This window comes from Pristiophorus japonicus, unplaced genomic scaffold (assembly GCF_044704955.1).
Source record: "Pristiophorus japonicus isolate sPriJap1 unplaced genomic scaffold, sPriJap1.hap1 HAP1_SCAFFOLD_424, whole genome shotgun sequence".
Classification (NCBI taxonomy): domain Eukaryota; kingdom Metazoa; phylum Chordata; class Chondrichthyes; family Pristiophoridae; genus Pristiophorus; species Pristiophorus japonicus.
Window position 1 is genome coordinate 509621 of NW_027254135.1, and position 24352 is coordinate 533972.

General features: G+C 58.1%; 1 protein-coding gene across 1 annotated transcript in view; it reads right to left on the bottom strand.

Moving 5' to 3' along the window:
- sez6l2 (seizure related 6 homolog (mouse)-like 2) overlaps positions 1 to 18249 on the bottom strand; it is a gene marked incomplete at its 5' end in the record, with an annotated part of 28344 nt that extends 10095 nt beyond the window's left edge. The window contains 8 exons of the mRNA XM_070873188.1: positions 569 to 763; positions 6161 to 6357; positions 8096 to 8234; positions 10316 to 10510; positions 13499 to 13662; positions 14889 to 15057; positions 16342 to 16527; positions 18057 to 18249. Coding sequence (XP_070729289.1) covers positions 569 to 763; positions 6161 to 6357; positions 8096 to 8234; positions 10316 to 10510; positions 13499 to 13662; positions 14889 to 15057; positions 16342 to 16527; positions 18057 to 18249 — 1438 coding nt within the window. The remainder of the gene's footprint in view (positions 1 to 568; positions 764 to 6160; positions 6358 to 8095; positions 8235 to 10315; positions 10511 to 13498; positions 13663 to 14888; positions 15058 to 16341; positions 16528 to 18056) is intronic.
- Between the last annotated feature and the right edge of the window lie 6103 nt (positions 18250 to 24352).

Genomic DNA, 24352 nt, shown 5'->3' on the forward strand with positions numbered 1-24352 from the left:
GGAGGAGGGGGAGATGGGACCTGGAGTTATGGAGTAGGGGGAGATGGAGACCTGGAGTTATGGAGGAGAGGGAGATGGAGACCTGGAGTTATGGAGGAGGGGGAAATGGGACCTGGAGTTATGGAGGAGGGGAAGATGGGACCTGGAGTTATGGGGGAGGGGGAAATGGGACCTGGAGTTATGGAGGAGGGGGAGATGGGACCTGGAGTTATGGAGGAGGGGGAGATGGGACCTGGAGTTATTGAGGAGGGGGAGATGGAGACCTGGAGTTATGAGGAGAGGGAGATGGAACCTGGAGTTATGGAGGAGGGGAGATGGGACCTGGAGTTATGGGGGAGGGGGAGATGGGACCTGGAGTTATGGAGGAGGGGGAGATGGGACCTGGAGTTATTGAGGAGGGGGAGATGGAGACCTGGAGTTATGAGGAGGGGGAGATGGGACCTGGAGTTATGGAGGAGGGGGAGATGGGACCTGGAGTTATGGAGGAGGGGGAGATGCAGACCTGGAGTTGTGGAGGAGGGGCAGATGGGACCTGGAGTTGTGGAGGAGGGTGAAATGCCACCCCTACCTTTCTCACAGCTGGGGGGCGCGTTACTCCAGGACAAGTCCCACTGGCACATCAGGATGTCGACCCCGGCGATATCGAACCCAGGCTGGCACTGGTAGGTCACCACGGTGCCACGTATCAGGTTTGAGTGTGAGACTGTCTTCCAGCCGTGCTCGATGGGGGCCAGACCTGGGCAGGTGTCGTTCCGTAGTGTCTCTGCGGGGGTGGGGGGGGGGGAGAAAGGGAGCTGTGTGTCAGTCATCTGCATGGTCCATCAAACCCAACAGGGTCCATCAAACCCAAGACAAACCCAACAGGGTCCATCAAACCCATCACAAACCCAACAAGGTCCATTAAACCCAACACAAACCCAACAGGGTCCATCAAACCCAACACAAACCCAACAGTGTCCATCAAACCCATCACAAACCCAACAGGGTCCATCAAACCCATCACACACCCAACAGGGTTCATCAAACCCATCACACACCCAACAGGGTCCATTAAACCCAACACAAACCCAACAGGGTTCATCAAACCCAACACAAACCCAACAGGGTTCATCAAACCCATCACACACCCAACATGGTCCATCAAACCCGATCACACACCCAACAGGGTCCATTAAACCCAACACAAACCCAACAGGGTTCATCAAACCCAAGACAAACCCAACAGGGTCCATCAAACCCAACACACACCCAACAGGGTCCATCAAACCCCATCACAAACCCAACGGGGTCCATCAAACCCCATCACAAACCCAACACACTCCCTTAAACCCCTTCACCACCCAACACAGTCTCTCAAACCCCTTCACCACCCAACACAGTCTCTCAAAACATCTTCACCACCCAACACGGACCCTCAAACCCCTTCACCACTCAACAGGGTCTCTCAAACCCCTTCACCACCCAACACAGTCCCTCAAACCCCTTCACCACTCAACACGGTCCCTCAAACCCCTTCACCACTCAACAGGGTCTCTCAAACCCCTTCACCACCCAACACAGTCCCTTAAACCCCTTCACCACCCAACACGGTCCATCAAACCCCTTCACCACCCAACACGGTCCATCAAACCCCTTCACCACCCCTCCCAACCTCATCAAACCCCTTCAACCTCTGCTCTATCATACCCCTTTCCACCATCCCAACCCCATCAAACCCCTTACCCCCCCAGCCCCATCAAACCCCTTTCCCCCCTCCCTCCATGAGACCCCTTCACCCCAAACCCCATCCCTTCAAACCCCATCAACCCTCCCCCCATCAAACCACTACAGCCCTCTATCTCTGGGTCTAACCCGCATCAAGCTATTATGACGGCCAATGGAATAAGAACATAAGAAATAGGAGCAGGAGTCGGCCATTCGGCCCCTCGAGCCTGCTCCGCCATTTAATACCATCATGGCTGATCCGATCATGGACTCAGCTCCACTTCCCCGCCCGCTCCCCATAACCCTTCACTCCCTTATCACTCAAAAATCTGTCTATCTCCGCCTTAAATATATTCAATGTCCCAGCCTCCACAGCTCTCTGGGGCAGAGAATTCCACAGATTTACAACCCTCTGAGAGAAGAAATTCCTCCTCATCTCAGTTTTAAATGGGCGGCCCCTGATTCTAAGACCATGCCCCCTAGTTCTAGTCTCCCCCATCAGTGGGAACATCCTCTCTGCATCCACCTTGTCGAGCCCCCCTCATAATCTGATACGTTTCCATAAGATCACCTCTCATTCTTCTGAACTCCAATGAGTAGAGGCCCAACCTCCTCAACCTTTCCTCATAAGTCAACCCCCTCATCCCCGGAATCAACCGAGTGAACCATCTCTGAACTGCCTCCAAAGCAAGTATATCCTTTCGTAATTGGCCTTTATTGCAAAGGGGGTTGGAGTATATGAGTAAGGAATTCTTACTCCAGTTATACAGGGCCCTGGTGAGACCACAGCTGGAGCACTGTGTACAGTTCTGATCTCCTTATCTAAGGAAGGATATACTTGCCACAGAGGGAGTGCAGCGAAGGTTCACCAGGCTGATTCCTGGGATGGTGGGGTTGTCTAAAGAGGAGAGATTGAGTAGACTGGGCCTGTATTCACTGGAGTTTGGAAGGATGAGAGGGGATCTGAGTGAAGCACACAGATTGTGAGGGGGATTGACAGGGGTAGATACAGGGAGGGTGTTTCCCCCCCGGGGCTGAGGAGTCGACAACCAGGGGCTCACACAGTCTCAGGATAAGGGCTCGGCCATTGAGGACTGAGATGAGGAGGAATTTCTTCGCTCAGAGGGAGGTGAGTCTCTGGGATTCTCTGCCCCAGAGGCATGTGGAGGTTCAGTCATTGAGTATATTCAGGGCTGAGATGTTTGGACTCACGAGGGATCGGGCGGGCAAGTGGAGTTGAGGTCGGAGATCAGCCGCCATTTTATTGAATGGCGGAGCAGGCTCGAGGGGCCGAATGGGGATGATAGAAATTTATAGCGTGGGAGGAGGTCCATTCCGGCCCATCGTGTCCGCTCCGGCCGACCAAGACCTCTCCCGGCCTAATCGCACGTTCCCGCTCTCGCTCCCTCGCCCTGTAGCATACGGCTCTTCAAGGCGCACTGCCTACTGTGCTGAGGGTTTCTGCCTCTACCCCCCTTTCAGGCCGTGAGTTCCAGACCCTGCCCCAGACCCCCACCACCCTCTGGGTGAAGACATTTCCCCTCAAATCCCCTCGATACCTCCCCCCCCAATTACTTTCAATCCACGCCCCCTGATTGTTGACCCCTCTGCCCAGGGAAACAGGTCCGTCCTATCCACTCTATCCAGGCCCCTCATCATTTTATACACCTCAATCAGGTCTCCCCTCAGCCTCCTCTGTTCCAAGGGAAAACAGACCCCAGCCTATCCAACCGTTCCTCGTCGCCAAAATTCTCCAGTCCCGGCAACATCCTGGTAAATCTTCTCTGTACCCTCTCCAGTGCAACATCCTGGTAAATCTCCTCTGCACCCTCTCCAGTGCAACATCCTGGTAAATCTCCTCTGTACCTTCTCCAGTGCAACATCCTGGTAAATCTCCTCTGCACCCTCTCCAGTGCAACATCCTGGTAAATCTCCTCTGTACCCTCTCCAGTGCAACATCCTGGTAAATCTCCTCTGCACCCTCTCCAGTGCAACATCCTGGTAAATCTCCTCTGTACCCTCTCTAGTGTAACATCCTGGTAAATCTCCTCTGTACCCTCTCCAGTGCAACATCCTGGTAAATCTCCTCTGTACCCTCTCCACTGCAACATCCTGGTAAATCTCCTCTGTACCCTCTCCAGTGCAACATCCTGGTAAATCTCCTCTGCACCCTCTCCAGTGCAACATCCTGGTAAATCTCCTCTGTACCCTCTCCAGTGCAACATCCTGGTAAATCTCCTCTGCACCCTCTCCAGTGCAACATCCTGGTAAATCTCCTCTGCACCCTCTCCAGTGCAACATCCTGGTAAATCTCCTCTGTACCCTCTCCAGTGCAACATCCTGGTAAATCTCCTCTGTACCCTCTCCAGTGCAATCACATCCTTCCTGTAATGTGGTGACCAGAACTGCACGCAGTACTCCAGCTGTGGCCTAACCCAGTGTTATATACAGTTCAAGCATAACCCCCCCTGCTCTTGTATTCCATGCCTCGGCCAATAAAGGCAAGTATTCCGTATGCCTTCTTAACCACCTTATCCACCTGGCCTGCTACCTTCAGGGATCTGTGGACCTGCACTCCAAGGTCCCTGTGTTCCTCGACACTTCTCAGTGTCCGACCATTTAATGTGTGTTCCCTCGCCTTGTTAGCCCTCCCCAAATGCATCACCTCACACGTCTCCGGATTAAACTCCATTTGCCCCTGCTCTGCCCACCTGACCAGTTCATCGATATCTTCCTGCAGTCCGCAGCTTTCTCCTTCATCATCAACCACACGGCCGATGTTAGTGTCATCGGCAAACTTCTCAATCCTACCCCCAACATTCAAGTCTAGGGCATTGATGTAGGTCACAAAACGCAAGGTACCCAGCACTGAGCCCTGCGGAACCCCACTGGAAACATCCTTCCAGTCACAAAAACACCCGTCAACCATTACCCTCTGCTTCCTGTCTCTGAGCCAATTTTGGTTCCAACTTGGCACTTTGTCCTGGATCCGGTGGGCTTTAACCTTCGTGACCAGCCTGCCATGTGGGACCTTATCAAAGGCTTTGCTAAAGTCCATATACACTACATCGTACACACGACCCTCATTGACCCTCCTGGTTACCTCCCTCGAAAAATTCAATCCTGCCCCAAATTCTTATGTTTCCTGGGTCCCAGAGGGTGAAAGGTCGGTGTCTCAATCCACAAGCCATGACCTCGGTCCCTTCCTCACTCAGAAGGGTGGAAGGTCAAGGGTCGAGTCGACTCTCTCCCTCCGCCCTCCCTCAAGAGGGTTCGGGAGCCTCCCATCAACAAGAGCAGACATTGGCGACGAGATACAACACCGCCTCCAGTGCGCCAGTGCAGCCTTCGGTCGCCTGAGGGAAAGAGTGTTTGAAGACCAGGCCCCTCAAATCCACCACCGAGCTCATGGTCTACAGGGCTGTAGTGATACCCGCCCTCCTGTGTGGCTCAGAGACACGGACCATGTACAGTAGGTATCTCACCCCCAGCTCATGGTCTACAGGGCTGTAGTGATACCCGCCCTCCTGTATGGCTCAGAGACATGGACCATGTACAGTAGGTATCTCACCCCCAGCTCATGGTCTACAGGGCTGTAGTGATACCCGCCCTCCTGTATGGCTCAGAGACACGGACCATGTACAGTAGGTATCTCACCCCCAGCTCATGGTCTACAGGGCTGTAGTGATACCCACCCTCCTGTATGGCTCAGAGACACGGACCATGTACAGTAGGTATCTCACCCCCAGCTCATGGTCTACAGGGCTGTAGTGATACCCACCCTCCTGTGTGGCTCAGAGACACGGACCGTGTAAAGTAGACACCTCAAGTCGCTGGAGAAACACCACCAACGCTGTCTCCGCAAGATCCTGCAAATTCCCCCGGGAGGACAGACGCACCAACGTTAGCGTCCTCGACCAGGCCCAACATCCCCAGCATCGAAGCACTGACCACACTCGACCAGCTCCGCTGGGCAGGGCCACATTGTCCGCATGTCCCCCCCCAGACACGAGACTCCCCAAAGCGAGCGCTCTACTCGGAACTCCTTCACGGGCAAACGGGCCAAAGGTGGGGCAGAGGAAACGTTACAAGGGACCACCCTCAAAGCCCTCCCTGATATATAAAGTGCAACATCCCCACCGACACCTGGGAGTCCCTGGGCCCAAAGACCAGTCCGCCCCAAGTGGAGGGAGTGCATCCGGGAGGGGGCGCTGAGCACCTCGAGTCTCGTCGTCGAGAGCGTGCAGAGACCAAGCGCAGGCAGCGGAAGGAGCGTGCGGCAAACCAGTCCCACCCTCCCCTTCCCTCAACGTCTGTCTGTCCCACCTGTGACAGGGACTGTGGCTCCCGTATTGGGGCTGTTCAGCCACCGAAGGACTCGTGTTAAGAGTGGGAGCAAGTCTTCCTCGATTCCGAGGGACTGACTATGCTGATGATGACCAATGGATGTTCCTACCAGCAAAGTGGATGATGAAGCCATGAGTCTCTCCAAACGCTGGATCACTGAGGTCGGACTGGAACTGGATCGTGACGTCTGAAGAAGAGGAGAAGACCTTGAACCGTTTCTGGGAGCCCATGTACTGCCCGAGTATCCTCGCGTTGAGGTCGGCCCCGTCAAAGATGGAGAGGATGTCATTCCGACGGATGTTCAGTCTGGACACAGAGAGAGAGCGAGAGAGACAAATACATCAGAAACAGGAGCAGGAGTGGGCCATTCGGCCCCTCGAGCCCTGCTCCGCCATTTAATACCACCATGGGCTGATCCGATCATGGACCCAGCTCCACTTCCCCGCCCGCTCCCCATAACCCTTCACTCCCTTATCGCCCAAAAATCTGTCTATCTCCACCTTAAATATATTCAATGTCCCAGCCTCCACAGCTCTCTGGGGCAGAGAATTCCACAGATTTACAACCCTCTGAGAGAAGAAATTCCTCCTCATCTCAGTTTTAAATGGGCGGCCCCTTATTCTAAGACCATGCCCCCTAGTTCTAGTCTCCCCCCCCATCAGTGGGAACATCCTCTCTGCATCCACCTTGTCGAGCCCCCCTCATAATCTGATACGTTTCCATAAGATCACCTCTCATTCTTCTGAACTCCAATGAGTAGAGGCCCAACCTCCTCAACCTTTCCTCATAAGTCAACCCCCTCATCCCCCGGAATCAACCGAGTGAACCTTCTCTGAACTGCCTCCAAAGCAAGTATATCCTTTCATAGAAACATAGAAAATAGGTGCAGGAGTAGGCCATTCGGCCCTTCTAGCCTGCACCGCCATTCAATGAGTTCATGGCTGAACATTCAACTTCAGTACCCCATTCCTGCTTTCTCGCCATACCCCTTGATCCCCCGAGTAGTAAGGACTTAATCTAACTCCTTTTTGAATATATTTAGTGAATTGGCCTCAACAACTTTCTGTGGTAGAGAATTCCACAGGTTCACCACTCTCTGGGTGAAGAAGTTTCTCCTCATCTCGGTCCTAAATGGCTTACCCCTTATCCTTAGACTGTGACCCCTGGTCCTGGACTTCCCCAACATCGGGAACATTCTTCCTGCATCTAACCTGTCCAGTCCCGTCAGAATTTTAAGCGTTTCCATGAGATCCCCACTCATCCTTCTAAACTCCAGTGAATACAAGCCCAGTTGATCCAGTCTTTCTTCATATGACAGTCCCACCATCCCGGGAATCAGTCTGGTGAACCTTCGCTGCACTCCCTCAATAGCAAGAATGTCCTTCCTCAGATTAGGAGACCAAAACTGAACACAATATTCCAGGTGTGGCCTCACCAATGCCCTGTACAACTGCAGTAAGACCTCCCTGCCCCTGTACTCAAATCCCCTCGCTATGAAGGCCAACATGCCATTTGCTTTCTTCACCGCCTGCTGTACCTACATGCCAACCTTCAATGACTGATGTACCATGACACCCAGGTCTCGTTGCACCTCCCCTTTTCCTAATCTGTCACCATTCAGATAATAGTCTGTCTCTCTGTTTTTACCACCAAAGTGGATAACCTCACATTTCGTAAATACAGAGACCTAAAACTGCACGCAGTACTCCAGGTGTGGCCTCACCAATACCCTGTATAACTGGAGCAAGACTTCCCTGCTTTTATACTCCATCCCCTTTACAATAAAGGCCAAGATACCATTGGCCCTTCCTGATCACTTGCTGTACCTGCATACTATCCTTTTGTGTTTCATGTACAAGTAACCCCCAGGTCCCGCTGTACTGCCGCACTTTGTAATCTCTCTCCATTCAAATAATAATTAGCTTTGCCATTTTTCTCTCTGCCCCCTGAGGCCCCAGTCCTGCCGACTTGCCCAGTGGACCCGTGGGGCCGAACACAAACTCCTCACCCACCCACAACTCCGCGCCCGAATGGTCTCACGCACATCTCGATCTCGATCACGACTCTCTTGTCCACCTGCACGTGCAGCGTCCACACGCAATCCTGGTTCTTCCCGTAAACCTCGGGCCACTCCGGAGAGAAGATCACGCCGGAGGATTCCGCCATACTCCCTCCGCAGGTCGCTGAGGGGAGAGAAAGGGACGGGCCGTCAAACCTCACGGTCCCGTGTGCCTCACGCGCTCAGTGCTGCCCCTCCGACAGTGCGGGGCTCCCTCAGTACTGCCCCTCCGACAGTGCGGAGCTCCCTCAGTACTGTCCCTCCGACAGTGCGGCACTCCCTCAGTACTGCCCCTCCGACAGTGCGGAGCTCCCTCAGTACTGTCCCTCCGACAGTGCGGCACTCCCTCAGTACTGCCCCTCCGACAGTGCGGAGCTCCCTCAGTACTGTCCCTCCGACAGTGCGGCACTCCCTCAGTACTGTCCCTCCGACAGTGCGGCACTCCCTCAGTACTGCCCCTCCGACAGCGCAGTGCGGCGCTCCCTCAGTACTGCCCCTCCGACAGTGCGGCACTCGCTCAGTACTGCCCCTCCGACAGTGCGGCACTCCCTCAGTACTGCCCCTCCGACAGCGCAGTGCGGCGCTCCCTCAGTACTGCCCCTCAGTACTGCCCCTCTGACAGTGCGGCACTCCCTCAGTATTGCCCCTCTGACAGTGCGGGGCTCCCTCAGTATTGCCCCTCCGACAGCGCAGTGCAGCACTCCCTCAGTACTGCCCCTCCGACAGTGCGGCACTCCCTCAGTACTGCCCCTCCGACAGTGCGGCACTCCCTCAGTACTGCCCCTCCGACAGTGCGGCACTCCCTCAGTACTGCCCCTCCGACAGTGCGGCACTCCCTCAGTACTGCCCCTCCGACAGTGCGGCACTCCCTCAGTACTGCCCCTCCGACAGTGCGGCACTCCCTCAGTACTGCCCCTCCGACAGTGCGGCACTCCCTCAGTACTGCCCCTCCGACAGTGCGGGGCTCCCTCAGTACTGCCCCTCCGATAGTGCGGGGCTCCCTCAGTACTGCCCCTCCGACAGTACGGCACTCCCTCAGTACTGCCCCTCCGACAGTGCGGCACTCCCTCAGTACTGCCCCTCCGACAGTGCGGCACTCCCTCAGTACTGCCCCTCCAACAGTGCGGGGCTCCCGCAGCACTGCCCCTCCGACAGTGCGGCACTCCCTCAGTACTGCCCCTCCGACAGTACGGCACTCCCTCAGTACTGCCCCTCCGACAGTACGGCACTCCCTCAGTACTGCCCCTCCGACAGTACGGCACTCCCTCAGTACTGCCCCTCCGACAGTGCGGCACTCCCTCAGTACTGCCCCTCCGACAGTGCGGGGCTCCCTCAGTACTGCCCCTCCGACAGTGCGGAGCTCCCGCAGCACTGCCCCTCCGACAGTGCGGCGCTCCCTCAGTACTGCCCCTCCGACAGTACGACACTCCCTCAGTACTGCCCCTCCGACAGTGCGGGGCTCCCGCAGCACTGCCCCTCCGACAGTGCGGGGCTCCCTCAGTACTGCCCCTCCGACAGTGCGGGGCTCCCGCAGCACTGCCCCTCCGACAGTGCGGGGCTCCCTCAGTACCGCCCCTCCGGCAGTGCGGCACTCCCTCAGTACTGCCCCTCCGACAGTGCGGCGCTCCCTCAGTACCGCCCCTCCGACAGTGCGGGGCTCCCTCAGTACTGCCCCTCCGACAGTGCGGCACTCCCTCAGTACCGCCCCTCCGACAGTGCGGGGCTCCCTCAGTACCGCCCCTCCGACAGTGCAGCACTCCCTCAGTACTGCCCCTCCGACAGTGCGGCACTCCCTCAGTACTGTCCCTCCGACAGTGCGGCACTCCCTCAGTACTGCCCCTCCCATAGTGCGGCACTCCCTCAGTACTGCCCCTCCGACAGTGCGGCACTCCCTCAGTACCGCCCCTCCGACAGTGCGGCACTCCCTCAGTACCGCCCCTCCGACAGTGCGGTGCTCCCTCAGTACCGCCCCTCCGACAGTGCGGGGCTCCCTCAGTACTGCCCCTCCGACAGTGCGGCACTCCCTCAGTACCGCCCCTCCGACAGTGCGGCGCTCCCTCAGTACTGCCCCTCCGACAGTGCGGCACTCCCTCAGTACTGCCCCTCCGACAGTGCGGCGCTCCCTCAGTACTGTCCCTCCGACAGTGCGGCACTCCCTCAGTACTGCCCCTCCGACAGTGCGGCACTCCCTCAGTACCGCCTTACCTCTGCAGACTGGCTCTGTGGCGTTCCAATGTGGTTCCGTTATATCCACGCATTCAATCAATGCTGAGCCCTGTTCAAGGGCGTAGCCCAGGTTACAGGAGAATTCCACGGTGGTTCCCACGCTGTACGTGATGTCGCTGCTCGTGAAATTACCGTGCGCTAAAAATGGTTCATAGCAGCGATCCGTCTCGAAGGCTACAAGAAAAGATAGGAGATAAACCTGGCGTGTTACAGATTCTCCCCACGGGACACCGACTCTCCCCGGGGTACAGGTCTCTCCCCCACGGGGCACCGACTCTACCCGGGGTACAGGTCTCTCCCCCACGGGCCACCGACTCTCCCCGGGGTACGGGTCTCTCCCCCACGGGACACCGACTCTCCCCGGGGTACGGGTCTCTCCCCCACGGGGCACCGACTCTCCCCGGGGTACGGGTCTCTCCCCCACGGGGCACCGACTCTCCCCGGGGTACGGGTCTCCCCCACGGGGCACCGACTCTCCCCGGGGTACGGGTCTCTCCCCCACGGGACACCGACTCTCCCCGGGGTACGGGTCCTCATTTGATGAAACCTTGGCCCTCCCTTCTGTGTGCGCGAGTGGAGGAATGACGTGGCCCTGGACACCGTGGACCATTTCCCATACCTCAGGAGCCTCCCATCAACAAGGGCAGACATTGGCGACGAGATACAAGACCGCCTCCAGTGCCCCAGTGCATCCCTCGGTCGCCTGAGGAAGAGAGTGTTTGAAGACCAGGCCCCTCAAACCCACCAGCGAGCTCATGGTCTACAGGGCTGTAGTGATACCCGCCCTCCTGTATGGCTCAGAGACATGGACCATGTACAGTAGGTATCTCACCCCCAGCTCATGGTCTACAGGGCTGTAGTGATACCCGCCCTCCTGTATGGCTCAGAGACATGGACCATGTACAGTAGGTATCTCACCCCCAGCTCATGGTCTACAGGGCTGTAGTGATACCCGCCCTCCTGTGTGGTTCAGAGACATGGACCATGTACAGTAGGTATCTCACCCCCAGCTCATGGTCTACAGGGCTGTAGTGATACCCGCCCTCCTGTGTGGCTCAGAGACACGGACCATGTACAGTAGGTACCTCACCCCCAGCTCATGGTCTACAGGGCTGTAGTGATACCCGCCCTCCTGTGTGGCTCAGAGACACGGACCATGTACAGTAGGTATCTCACCCCCAGCTCATGGTCTACAGGGCTGTAGTGATACCCCGCCCTCCTGTGTGGCTCAGAGACACGGACCATGTACAGTAGGTACCTCACCCCAGCTCATGGTCTACAGGGCTGTAGTGATACCCGCCCTCCTGTATGGCTCAGAGACATGGACCATGTACAGTAGACACCTCAAGTCGCTGGAGAAATACCACCAACGCTGTCTCCGCAAGATCCTGCAAATCCCCCGGGAGGACAGACGCACCAACGTTAGCGTCCTCGATCAGGCCCAACATCCCCAGCCATCGAAGCACTGACCACACTCGACCAGCTCCGCTGGGCAGGGCCACATTGTCCACATGTCCCCCCCCCAGACACGGGACTCCCCAAAGCGAGCGCTCTACTCGGAACTCCTTCACGGGCAAACGGGCCAAAGGTGAGCAGAAGAAACGTTACAAGGGACCACCCTCAAAGCCTCCCTGATATAAAGTGCAACATCCCCACCAACACCTGGGAGTCCCTGGGCCCAAAGACCAGTCCGCCCCAAGTGGAGGGAGTGCATCCGGGAGGGGGCGCTGAGCACCTCGAGTCTCGTCGCCAATTGCGTGCAGAGACCAAGCGCAGGCAGCGGAAGGAGCGTGCGGCAAACCAGTCCCACCCTCCCCTTCCCTCAACGTCCGTCTGTCCCACCTGTGACAGGGACTGTGGTTCCCGTATTGGGCTGTTCAGCCACCGAAGGACTCATGTTTAGAGTGGGAGCAAGTCTTCCTCGATTCCGAGGGACTGACTATGATGATGATGAAGAATCTGTCTATCTCCACCTTAAATATATTCAATGTCCCAGCCTCCACAGCTCTCTGGGGCAGAGAATTCCACAGATTTACAACCCTCCGAGAGAAGAAATTCCTCCTCATCTCAGTTTTAAATGGGCGGCCCCTTATTCTAAGACCATGCCCCCTAGTTCTAGTCTCCCCCATCAGTGGGAACATCCTCTCTGCATCCACCTTGTCGAGCCCCCTCATAATCTGATACGTTTCCATAAGATCACCTCTCATTCTTCTGAACTCCAATGAGTAGAGGCCCAACCTCCTCAACCTTTTCTCATAAGTCAACCCCCTCATCCCCGGGATCAACCGAGTGAACCTTCTCTGAACTGCCTCCAAAGCAAAGTATATCCTTTCGTAAATACGGAGAGCAGAACTGCACGCAGTACTCCAGGTGTGGCCTCACCAATACCCTGTATAACTGGAGCAAGACTTCCCTGCTTTTATACTCCATCCCCTTTGCAATAAAGGCCAAGGTACCATTGGCCCTTCCTGATCACTTGCTGTACCTGCATACTAACCTTTTGTGTTTCATGCACAAGTAACCCCCAGGTCCCGCTGTACTGCGGCACTTTGTAATCTCTCTCCATTTAAATAATAACTTGCTCTTTGATTTTTTTCTGCCAAAGTGCATGACCTCACACTTTCCCACATTATACTCCATCTGACAAATGTTCGCCCACTCACTGAGCCTGTCTGTGTCCTTTTGCAGATTTTTTGTGTCCTCCTCACACATTGCTTTTCCTCCCATCTTTGTATCATCAGCAAGCTGGGCTCCGTTACACTCAGTCCCTTCTTCCAAGTTAATATAGATTGTAAATAGCTGGGGCCCCAGCACTGATCCCTGTGGCACCCCACTAGTTACTGATTGCCAACCCGAGAATGAACCATTTACCGCGACTCTCTGTTCTCTGTTGGTTAGCCAATCCTCTATCCACGCTGATATATTACCCCCCAGCCCCGTGAACTTTTATCTTGTGCAATAACCTTTCATGTGGCACCTTGTCAAATGCCTTCTGGAAATCCAAATACACCACATCCACTGGTTCCCCCTTTATCCATCCTGTTCGTTACACCCTCAAAGATCTCCAGCAAATTTGTCAAACACGACTTCCCCTTATGTTCTTATACCCGAGAGAGGGGAGAGTGAGGAGGGTGGGATTCGAGTTCGGGGGTTCAAACCTACCTTCGTAGCGTAGGGCCAGAACCAGTGGGACACCGGAGTTCTCGGAGACGAGCTCGATGAAAAGTTCCTGGGAATCGCTGATAACTCCACGCTCGGGAACGTCGTCAATGTCCGAGTGGAAGGTAATGGGTGCGCCTTGGAAATTACCACTGCGTATTATCAGCCTGGAGACGGGAACGGAGGGAGAGAGAGAGAGAGAGAGAGAGAGATGCAGTCAGCTGGGTTTCCATAATCAGTAACTAGTGGGGTGTCGCAGGGATCAGTGCTGGGGCCCCAGCTATTTACAATCTATATTAACCACTTGGAAGAAGGGACTGAGTGTAACGGAGCCCAGTTTGCTGACGATACAAAGATGGGAGGAAAAGCAATGTGTGAGGAGGACACAAAAAATCTGCAAAAGGACACAGACCGGCTCAGTGAGTGGGCGAACATTTGTCAGATGGAGTATAATGTGGGGAAAGTGTGAGGTCAGGCAACTTTGGCAGAAAAAAAATCAAAGAGCAAGTTATTATTTAAACGGAGAGAGATTACAAAGTGCCGCAGTACAGTGGGACCTGGGGGTTACTTGTACATGAAACACAAAAGGTTAGTATGCCGGTACAGCAAGTGATCAGGAAGGGCCAATGGTATCTGGGCCTTTATTGCAAAGGGGGATGGAGTATAAAAGCAGGGAAGTCTTGCTCCAGTTATACAGGGTATTGGTGAGGCCACACCTGGAGTACTGCGTGCAGTTTTGCTCTCCGTATTTACGAAAGGATATACTTGCTTTGGAGGCAGTTCAGAGAAGGTTCACTCGGTTGATTCCGGGGATGAGGGGGTTGACTTATGAGGAAAGGTTGAGGAGGTTGGGCCTCTACTCATTGGAGTTCAGAAGAATGAGAGGTGATCTTATGGAAACGTATCAGATTATGAGGGGGGCTCGACAAGGTGGATGCAGAGAGGATGTTCCCACTGATGGGGAAGACTAGAACTAGGGGGCATGGTCTTAGAATAAGGGGCCGCCCATTTAAAACTGAGATGAGGAGGAATTTCTTCTCTCAGAGGGTTGTAAATCTGTGGAATTCTCTGCCCCAGAGAGCTGTGGAGGCTGGGACATTGAATATATTTAAGGTGGAGATAGACAGATTTTTGGGCGATAAGGGAGTGAAGGGTTATGGGGAGCGGGCGGGGAAGTGGAGCTGAGTCCATGATCGGATCAGCCCATGGTGGTATTAAATGGCGGAGCAGGCTCGAGGGGCCGAATGGCCGACTCCTGCTCCTGTTTCTGATGTTCTTATGTTCCCTGGGGGGATTGGGCTACCCGGGAGGGGGCGGGGCCGATCAGAGGGGCTCCTGTCCGTGATTGGTAGGGGACGGACACGGAGGTCATCAGTCGCGCTTTGGCACCTACCTGTCATTGTCCTCGTCCAATGAGAACCTCTCGAAGTGCAGGTGCAGCTTCTGACCCCGGCCGGCCTCGATCAGCCAATGGCAGGTCAGGTTGGTGCCGTGTTCCCAGCTGGGGTCCGGGGACAGGATGTGGCCCACCGTGGCATTCCGGATCGTGGCACCGCACACCGCTGGAGGGAGAGGGGGAGGGGGGAGGGGAAGGGGAGGGAGGGAGAGAGAGAGGGATGGGGGGAGAGGGGGAAGGAGGGGGGAGAGGGGGAAGGAGGGGGAGAGGAGGGAGAGTAGGAGAGGGAGGCGACAGAGAGAGTGAGGAGGGGATAGAGAGGGTAAAGGAGAGAGGGAAGATGGGAGAGAAGATAGAAAGAGTGAGAGAGAGAGAGAAAGGAAGGATAGAAGATTAAACCAGTTACAAACCGGGGGGAGAGGAGAGTGAGGTTCAATATTCCAGCCAATCCCGATTGACCCAATGCCCCAACCACCCACCAGACCCAATGACCCAGCCAATCACCATTGACCCAATGCCCCAGCCAATCACCAGACCCAATACCCCCAGCCAATCTCCATTGATCCAATGCCTCAGCCAATCACCAGACCCAATACCCCCAGCCAATCTCCATTGATTCAATGCGCCAGCCAATCACCAGACCCAATACCCCCAGCCAATCTCCATTGATTCAATGCGCCAGCCAATCACCAGACCCAATACCCCCAGCCAATCTCCATTGATCCAATGCTCCAGCCAATCACCAGACCCAATGACCCAGCCAATCACCAGACCCAATGCCCCAGCCAATTCCTATTGACCCAATGCCCCAGCCAATCACCAGACCCAATGCCCCACCCAATTCCCATTGATCCAATGACCCAGCCAATCACCAGACCCAATGCCTCAGCCAATCACCAGACCCAATGCCCCAGCCAATCACCAGACCCAATGCCCCAGCCAATCACCAGACACAATGCCCCACCCAATTCCCATTGATCCAATGACCCAGCCAATCACCAGACCCAATGCCTCAGCCAATCACCAGACCCAATGCCCCAGCCAATCCCCATTGACCCAATGCCCCAGCCAATCACCAGACCCAATACCCCAGCCAATCCCCATTGACCCAATGCCCCAGCCAATCACCAGACCCAATGCCCCAGCCATTCCCCATTGACCCAATGCCCCAGCCAATCACCAGACCCAATGCCCCAGCCAATCCCCATTGACCCAATGCCCCAGCCAATCACCAGACCCAATGCCCCAGCCAATTCCTATTGACCCAATGCCCCAGCCAATCACCAGACCCAATGCCCCAGCCAATCCCCATTTACCCAATGCCCCAGCCAATCACCAGACCCAATGCCCCAGCCAATCATCAAACCCAATGCCCCGGCCAATCGCCTGACCCAATGCCCCAGCCTCCCTGCCCGTCCCCACGGTACAGAGCTTGGTCGATGGTGCTCACCCATACACTGAGGGCCCTTGCTGCTCCACTGGGGCCGGGTGAGGTTCAGGCAGGTGATGGAGGCTGACCCGTGTAACTCGAAGCCGGGGTCACAGCGGAAAACGGCGGTTCCACCGGGATACAGGTCGCTGACAGACAGATCTCCATAGGCCGGCTTGACCGGGAATCCACAACTCAACAGGTAAGCTGGAGGGCAAAGGTCGGAGGGCGGGGGAGGGGAGAGGAGGGGGGGGACACACAGAAAAGACACACAAGAGATTGGTTAGACCACAGCTGGAGGACTGGGTCCAAGTCTGGACCCACAGCACTTTACGAAGGACACCCAAACCCTGGCGAGGGTGCAGAGGAAGCAGATTCAATCATGACTTTCAAACGGAGAATTGGAGAAATGCTGGAAGGGAAATGATTAGTGGAGGTCTGGGGAAACATAGAAACATAGAAAATAGGTGCAGGAGTAGGCCATTCGGCCCTTCGAGCCTGCACCACCATTCAATAAGATCATGGCTGATCATTCCCTCAGTACCCCTTTCCTGCTTTCTCTCCATACCCCTTGATCCCTTTAGCCGTAAGGACCACATCTAACTCCCTCTTGAATATATCCAATGAACTGGCCTCAACAACTCTCTGCGGGAGAGAATTCCACAGGTTCACCACTCTCTGGGTGAAGAAGTTTCTCCTCATCTCGGTCCTAAATGGCTTACCCCTTATCCTTAGACTGTGACCCCTGGTCCTGGACTTCCCCAACATCGGGAACATTCTTCCCGCATCTAACCTGTCCCGTCCCGTCAGAATTTTAAACGTTTCTATGAGGTCCCCTCTCATCCTTCTAAACTCCAGTGAATACAGGCCCAGTCGATCCAGTCTCTCCTCATATGTCAGTCCTGCCATCCCGGGAATCAGTCTGGTGAACCTTCGCTGCACTCCCTCAATAGCAAGAATGTCCTTCCTCAGATTAGGAGACCAAAACTGTGCACAATATTCCAGGTGTGGCCTCACCAAGGCCCTGTACAACTGTAGCAACACCTCCCTGCCCCTGTACTCAAATCCCCTCGCTATGAAGGCCAACATACCATTTGCTTTCTTCACCGCCTGCTGTACCTGCATACCAACCTTCAATGACTGATGTACCATGACACCCAGGTCTCATTGCACCTCCCCTTTTCCTAATCTGTCACCATCAGATAATATTCTGCCTTCCTGTTTTTGCCCCCAAAGTGGATAACCTCACATTTATCCACATTATACTGCATCTGCCACGCATTTGCCCACTCACCTAACCTGTCCAAGTCACTCTGCAGCCTCTTAGCATCCCCCTCACAGCTCACACCGCCACCCAGCTTAGTGTCATCTGTAAACTTGGAGATATTACACTCAATTCCTTCGTCCAAATCATTAATGTATATTGTAAATAGCTGGGGTCCCAGCACTGAGCCCTGCGGCACTCCACTAGTCACTGCCTGCCATTCTGAAAAGGACCCGTTTATCCCGACTCTCTGCTTCCTGTCTGCCAACCAGTTCTCTATCCACGTCAATACATTACCCCCAATACCATGTGCTTTGATTTTGCACACCAATCTCTTGTGTGGGACCTTGTCAAAAGCCTTTTGAAAGTCCAAATACACCACATCCACTGGTTCTCCCTTGTCCACTCCACTCGTTACATCCTCAAAAAACTCTAGAATATTTGTCAACGAGCAGAATATAGAGTTACGCACCCCGGCAGTGGAAGCGGAAGATGCCAGGATAGACGGACTGCGAGCTCTGGAAGTGGATCAGAACTTGTCGGGTCTGACATCGGATGACTTGACCTTCTGTCATCAGGGCCTCATTGGCCAGGATCACCGGCTCGTCCCCTTGTAGACCCTCTACGGTCAGTAGCTCCCCTTCCAGGAGATTCAGGATCTTGACCTGGTGGGGGAAGAGAGAGAGAGAGAGAGGCAATGAGGCCAAGAACTGAGGGATGCCTGGGGTGGGGGGGGTAGGGAGGGGGGGAGGGAGAGGGCCAAGGTCCCAGCGTTCATGGACACCAGGGCAAGGGGACATCAAGTGGAACGGACAAGGAACCAGAGTGTGGGGACATCAGGGGGAACGGCCAAGGAACCATGGGGGGAAGGTGGGTGGGATTGGGGGAGAAGAACATAAGAACCTTAGAACATCAGAAATAGGAGCAGGAGTGGGCCATTCGGCCCCTCGAGCCTGCTCCACCATTTAATACCACCATGGCTGACCGATCATGGACTCAGCTCCACTTCCCCGCCCGCTCCCCATAACCCTTCACTCCCTTATCGCTCAAAAATCTGTCTATCTCCACCTTAAATATATTCAATGTCCCAGCCTCCACAGCTCTCTGGGGCAGAGAATTCCACAGATTTACAACCCTCTGAGAGAAGAAATTCCTCCTCATCTCAGTTTTAAATGGGCGGCCCCTTATTCTAAGACCATGCCCCCTAGTTCTAGTCTCCCCCATCAGTGGGAACATCCTCTCTGCATCCACCTTGTCGAGCCCCCTCATAATCTGATACGTTTCCATAAGATCACCTCTCATTCTTCTGAACTCCAATGAGTAGAGGCCCAACCTCCTCAACCTTTCCTCATAAGTCAACCCCCTCATCCCCGGAATCAACCGAGTGAACCTTCTCTGAACTGCCTCCAAAGCAAGTATATCCTTTCGTAAATACGGAGAGCAAAACTGCACGCAGTACTCCAGGTGTGGCCTCACCAATACCCTGTATAACTGGAGCAAGACAGTTGGAGTTGGGGGGATGGGGGACGGGGGAAGGGGATGGGGGATGGGAGAAGGGGTTGGGGGATGGGGAAGTGGTTGGGGGATGGGGGAAGAGGTCGGGGATGGGGGAAAGGGGTCGGGGGATGGGGAAGGGGTCGGGGGAAGAGGTTGGGGGATGGGGAAGCGGTTGGGGGATGGGGGATGGGGGAAGGGGTTGGGAGAGGGGGGATGGGATGGAGGAAGGGGTTGGTGGAGGGGGGAAGGGTTGGGGGGATGGGGGAAGGGTTTGGGGGGATGGGGGAAGGGGTTGGGGGATGGGGAAGGGGTTGGGGGATGGGGGAAGGGGTGGGGGATGGGGGAAGGGTTGGGGGATGGGGGAAGGGTTGGGGGATGGGGGAAGGGTGGGGGGATGGGGGAAGGGTGGGGGGATGGGGGAAGGGTTGGGGGATGGGGGAAGGGTTGGGGGATGGGGGAAGGATTGGGGGATGGGGAAGGGGTTGGGGATGGGGGAAGGGTTCGGGGATGGGGAAGGGGTTGGGGGGAAGGGGTTGGGGGATGGGGGAAGGGTTCGGGGATGGGGAAGGGGTTGGGGATGGGGGAAGGGTTTGGGGGATGGGGGAAGGATTGGGGGATGGGGAAGGGGTTGGGGATGGGGGAAGGGTTCGGGGATGGGGAAGGGGTTGGGGGGAAGGGGTTGGGGGATGGGGGAAGGGTTGGGGGAGGGGGGAAGGGGTTGGGGGATGGGGGAAGGGTTCGGGGATGGGGAAGGGGTTGGGGATGGGGGAAGGGTTTGGGGGATGGGGGAAGGGGTTGGGGATGGGGGGAAGGGTTTGGGGGATGGGGGAAGGGTTGGGGATGGGGGGAAGGGGTTGGGGATGGGGGGAAGGGGTTGGGAATGGGGGGAAGGGGTTGGGAATGGGGGGAAGGGTTGGGGGATGGGGAAGGGTTGGGGGATTGAGAAGGGGTTGGGGGATGGGGGAAGGGTTGGGGGATGGGGAAGGGGTTGGGGATCGGGGGGGAGGGGTTGGAGATGGGGGGGAAGGGGTTGGGGGATGGGGGAAGGGTTGGGGGATGGGGGGAAGGGGATGGGGAAGGGGTTAGGGGATGGGGGAAGGGGTTGGGGGATGGGGGAATGGGTGGGGGGATGGGGGAAGGTGTTGGGGGAAGGGGTTGGGGATGGGGGAAGGGATGGGGGAAGGGTTTGGGGGATGGGGGAAGGGTTGGGGGATGGGGGGGAAGGGTTTGGGGGATGGGGGAAGGGTTGGGGGATGGTGGAAGGGTTGGGGATGGAGGGGAAGGGGTTTGGGATGGGGTTGGGGGATGGGGGGAAGGGTTGGGGAATGGGGAAGGGGTTGGGGATGGGGGGAAGGGGTTGGGGGATGGGGGAATGGTGGGGGATGGGGAAGGGGTTGTGGATGGGGGAAAGGGGGTTGGGGATGGGGGAAAGGGGTTGGGGATGGGGGGAAGGGGTTGGGGATGGGGGGGAAGGGGTTGGGGGGATGGGGGAAGGGTTGGGGGATGGGGAGTGGGTTGGGGATGGGGGGGAGGGGTTGGGGGATGGGGGAACGGTTGGGGATGGGGGGAAGGGGTTGGGGGATGGGGGAAGGGGTGGGGGGATAGGGGGAAGGGTTTGGGGGATTGGGGGAGGTGTTGGGGGATGGGGAAGGGGTTGGGGATGGGGGGGAAGGGTTTGGGGGATGGGGGACAGCGTGGGGGGAAGGGGTTGGGGGATGGGGAAGGTGTTGGGGAATGGGGCAAGGGGTTGGTGATGGGGAAGGGGTTGGGGGAGGGGGGAAGGGGTTTGGTGTTGGGGATGGGGGGAAGGGGTTGGGGGATGGGGGGGAAGGGGTTGGGGGAAGGGGTGGAAGAGGTTGGGGGATGGGGAAGGGGTTGGGGGAAGGGGTTGGGGGGAGGGGGGAAGCGGTTGGGGGAGGGGGGGTTTGGGGAGGGGGGAAGGGGTTGGGGAATGGGGGAAGGGGTTGGGGGATGGGGGAAGGGGTTGGGGGAGGGGGTATGGGTTGGAGAAGGGGGGGTTGGGGGATGGGGGAAGGGGTTGGGGGATGGGGAAGGGGTTGGGGGGAGGGGGGGTAGGGATTGGGGGAGGGGGAAGGTGTTGGGGGATGGGGAAGGGGTTGGGGAGGGGGGGTTAAGGGTTGGGGGATGGGGAAGGGGTTGGGGGAGGGGGAAGGGGTTGGGGGATGGGGGAAGGGGTTGGGGAGGGGGGTAAGGGTTGGGGGAGGGGGATTGGGGGATGGGGAAGGGGTTGGGGGATGGGGAAGGTGTTGGAGAATGGGGAAAGGGGTTTGGTGATGGGGGAAGGGGGAGGGGGAAGGGTTTGGGGGAGGGGGGAAGGGTTGGGGGGAGGGGGTAAGGGTTGGGGGAGGGGTGGAAGGGGTTGGGGGATGGGGAAGGGGTTGGGGGAGGGGGGAAGAGTTGGGGGAGGGGGTAAGGGTTGGGGGATGGGGGAAGGGGTTGGGGGATGGGGGAAGGGGTTGGGGGATGGGGAAGGGGTTGGGGGAGGGGGGAAGTGTTGGGGGATGGGGGAAGGGGTTGGGGGAGGGAGGAAGGGGTTGGGGGATGGGGTTGGGGGAGGGAGGAAGGGGTTGGGGAGGGGGGTAAGGGTTGGGGGAGGGGGGGATTGGGGGATGGGGAAGGGGTTGGGGGATGGGGATTGTGTTGGGGAATGGGGCAAGGGGTTTGGTGATGGGGGAAGGGTTGGGGGAGGGGGGAAGGGGTTGGGGGAGGGGGGAACGGGTTGTGGAGGGGGGAAGGGTTGGGGGAGGGGGAAGGGTTGGGGAGGGTGGGGGAGGGGGGTGGGGAAGGGGTTGGGGGAGGGGGAAGGGTTTGGGGGAGGGGTGGAAGGGGTTGGGGGATGGGGGAAGGGGTTGGAGATGGGGGGAAGGGGTTGGGAGATGGGGGGTAAGGGTTGGGGGGAGGGGGAGTTGGGGGAGGGGGGGAAGGGTTGGGGGAGGGGGTTAAGGGTTGGGGGAGGGAGGGTTGGGGGATGGGGAAGGGTTGGGGAGGGGGTAAGGGTTGGGGGAGGGGGGAAGGGGTTGGGGGAGGGGGGATGGAGTTGGGGGATGGGGAAGGTGTTGGTGGATGGGGGGAAGGGGTTGGGGGAGGGTTTGGGGGAGGGGGGTGGGGTTGGGGGAGAGGGAGGAAGGGGTTGGGGGATGGGGTAAGGGTTGGGGGAGGGGGGTAATGGTTTGGGGGAGGGGGAGTTGGGGGGTGGGGGAGGGGGGAAGGGGAGGGGGATGGGGTTGGGGGATGGGGAAGGGGTTGGTGGATGGGGGAAGGGGTTGGGCTATGGGGAAGGGGTTGGGGGAGGGGGAAAGGGTTGGGGGGAGGGGGGTTGGGGGGAGGGGGGAAGGGGTTGGGGGAGGGGGGAGGGGTTGGGGGAGGGGGGTAGGGGTTGGGGGAGTGGGGATGGGGTTGGGGGATGGGGGAAGGGTTGGGAGAGGGGGGAGGGTTTGGGAGAGGGGGGAAGGGGTTGGGGGATGGGGGAAGGGGTTGGGGGATGGGGTAGGGGTTGGGGGAGGGGGAGGGGTTGGGGGGATGGGGAAGGGTTTGGGGGAGGGTGGAAGGGGTTGGGGGATGGGGAAGGGGTTGGGGGATGGGGAAGGGTTGGGGATGGGGTAGGGGGTTGGGGGAGGGGGGAAAGGGTAGGGGGGTGGGGAAGGGGGTTGGGGGAGGGGGGAAGGGGTTGGGGGATGGGGGGAAGGGTTGGGGGAGGGGGGAAGGTGTTGGGGGAGGGGGGAAGGGGTTGGGGGAGGGGGGAAGGGTTGGGGGATGGGGGAAGGGGTTGGGGGATGGGGAAGGGGTTGGGGGAGGGGGGGATGGGTTGGGGGATGGGGGGAAGGGGTTGGGGGAGGGAGGAAGCGGGTTGGGGGATGGGGTTGGGGGAGGGAGGAAGGGGTTGGGGGGATGGGGGAAGGGGTTGGGGAGGGGGGTAAAGGTTGGGGGGAGGGGGGGATTGGGGGATGGGGAAGGGGTTGGGGGATGGGGAAGGTGTTGGGGAATGGGGCAAGGGGTTTGGTGATGGGGGAAGGGGTTGGGGGAGGGGGGAAGGGTTGGGGGAGGGGGGAACGGGTTGTGGAGGGGGGAAGGGTTGGGGGAGGGGGAAGGGTTGGGGGAGGGGTGGAAGGGGTTGGGGGATGGGGAAGGGGTTGGGGGAGGGGGGAAGGGTTTGGGGGAGGGGTGGAAGGGGTTGGGGGATGGGGGAAGGGGTTGGAGATGGGGGGAAGGGGTTGGGAGAGGGGGGGTAAGGGTTGGGGGAGGGGGAGTTGGGGAGGGGGGAAGGGTTGGGGGAGGGGGTTAAGGGTTGGGGGAGGGAGGGTTGGGGGATGGGGAAGGGGTTGGGGATGGGGTAAGGGTTGGGGGAGGGGGGATGGGGGAGGGGGGGAAGGGGTTGGGGGAGGGTTTGGGGGAGGGGGGTTAAGGGTTGGGGGAGGGAGGAAGGGGTTGGGGGATGGGGGAAGGGGTTGGGGTAGGGGGGTAAGGGGTTGGGGGAGGGGGTGTAAGGGTTGGGGGAGGGGGTAGTTGGGGGTGGGGAGGGGGAAGGGGAGGGGGATGGGGTTGGGGGATGGGGAAGGGGTTGGTGGATGGGGGAAGGGGTTGGGCTATGGGGAAGGGGTGGGGAGGGGGAGGGGGGGTTGGGGGAGGGGGGTGGTGGGGGATGGGGGAGGGGTTGGGGGTGGGGGGTAGGGGTTGGGGGAGTGGGGAAGGGGTTGGGGGATGGGGGAAGGGTTTGGGGAGAGGGGGGAAGGGTTTGGGGGGGGGGGAAGGGTTGGGGGAGGGGTGGAAGGGGTTGGGGGATGGGGTAGGGGTTGGGGGAGGGGGGAAGGGTTGGGGGATGGGGAAGGGTTTCGGGGAGGGTGGAAGGGGTTGGGGGATGGGGAAGGGGTTGGGGGATGGGGAAGGGGTTGGGGGATGGGTAGGGGTTGGGGGAGGGGGGAAAGGGTAGGGGGATGGGGAAGGGGTTGGGGGATGGGGGGAAGGGGTTGGGGGAGGGGGAAGGTGTTGGGGGAGGGGTGGAAGGGGTTGGGGGATGGGGAAGGGGTTGGGGGAGGGGGGGAAGGGTTGGGGGAGGGGGGAAGGGTTGGGGGATGGGGGAAGGGGTTGGGGGATGGGGGAAGGGGGTTGGGGGATGGGGAAGGGGTTGGGGGAGGGGGGAAGGGTTGGGGATGGGGGAAGGGGTTGGGGGAGGGAGGAAGGGGTTGGGGGATGGGGTTGGGGGAGGGAGGAAGGGGTTGGGGGATGGGGGAAGGGGTTGGGGAGGGGGAACCT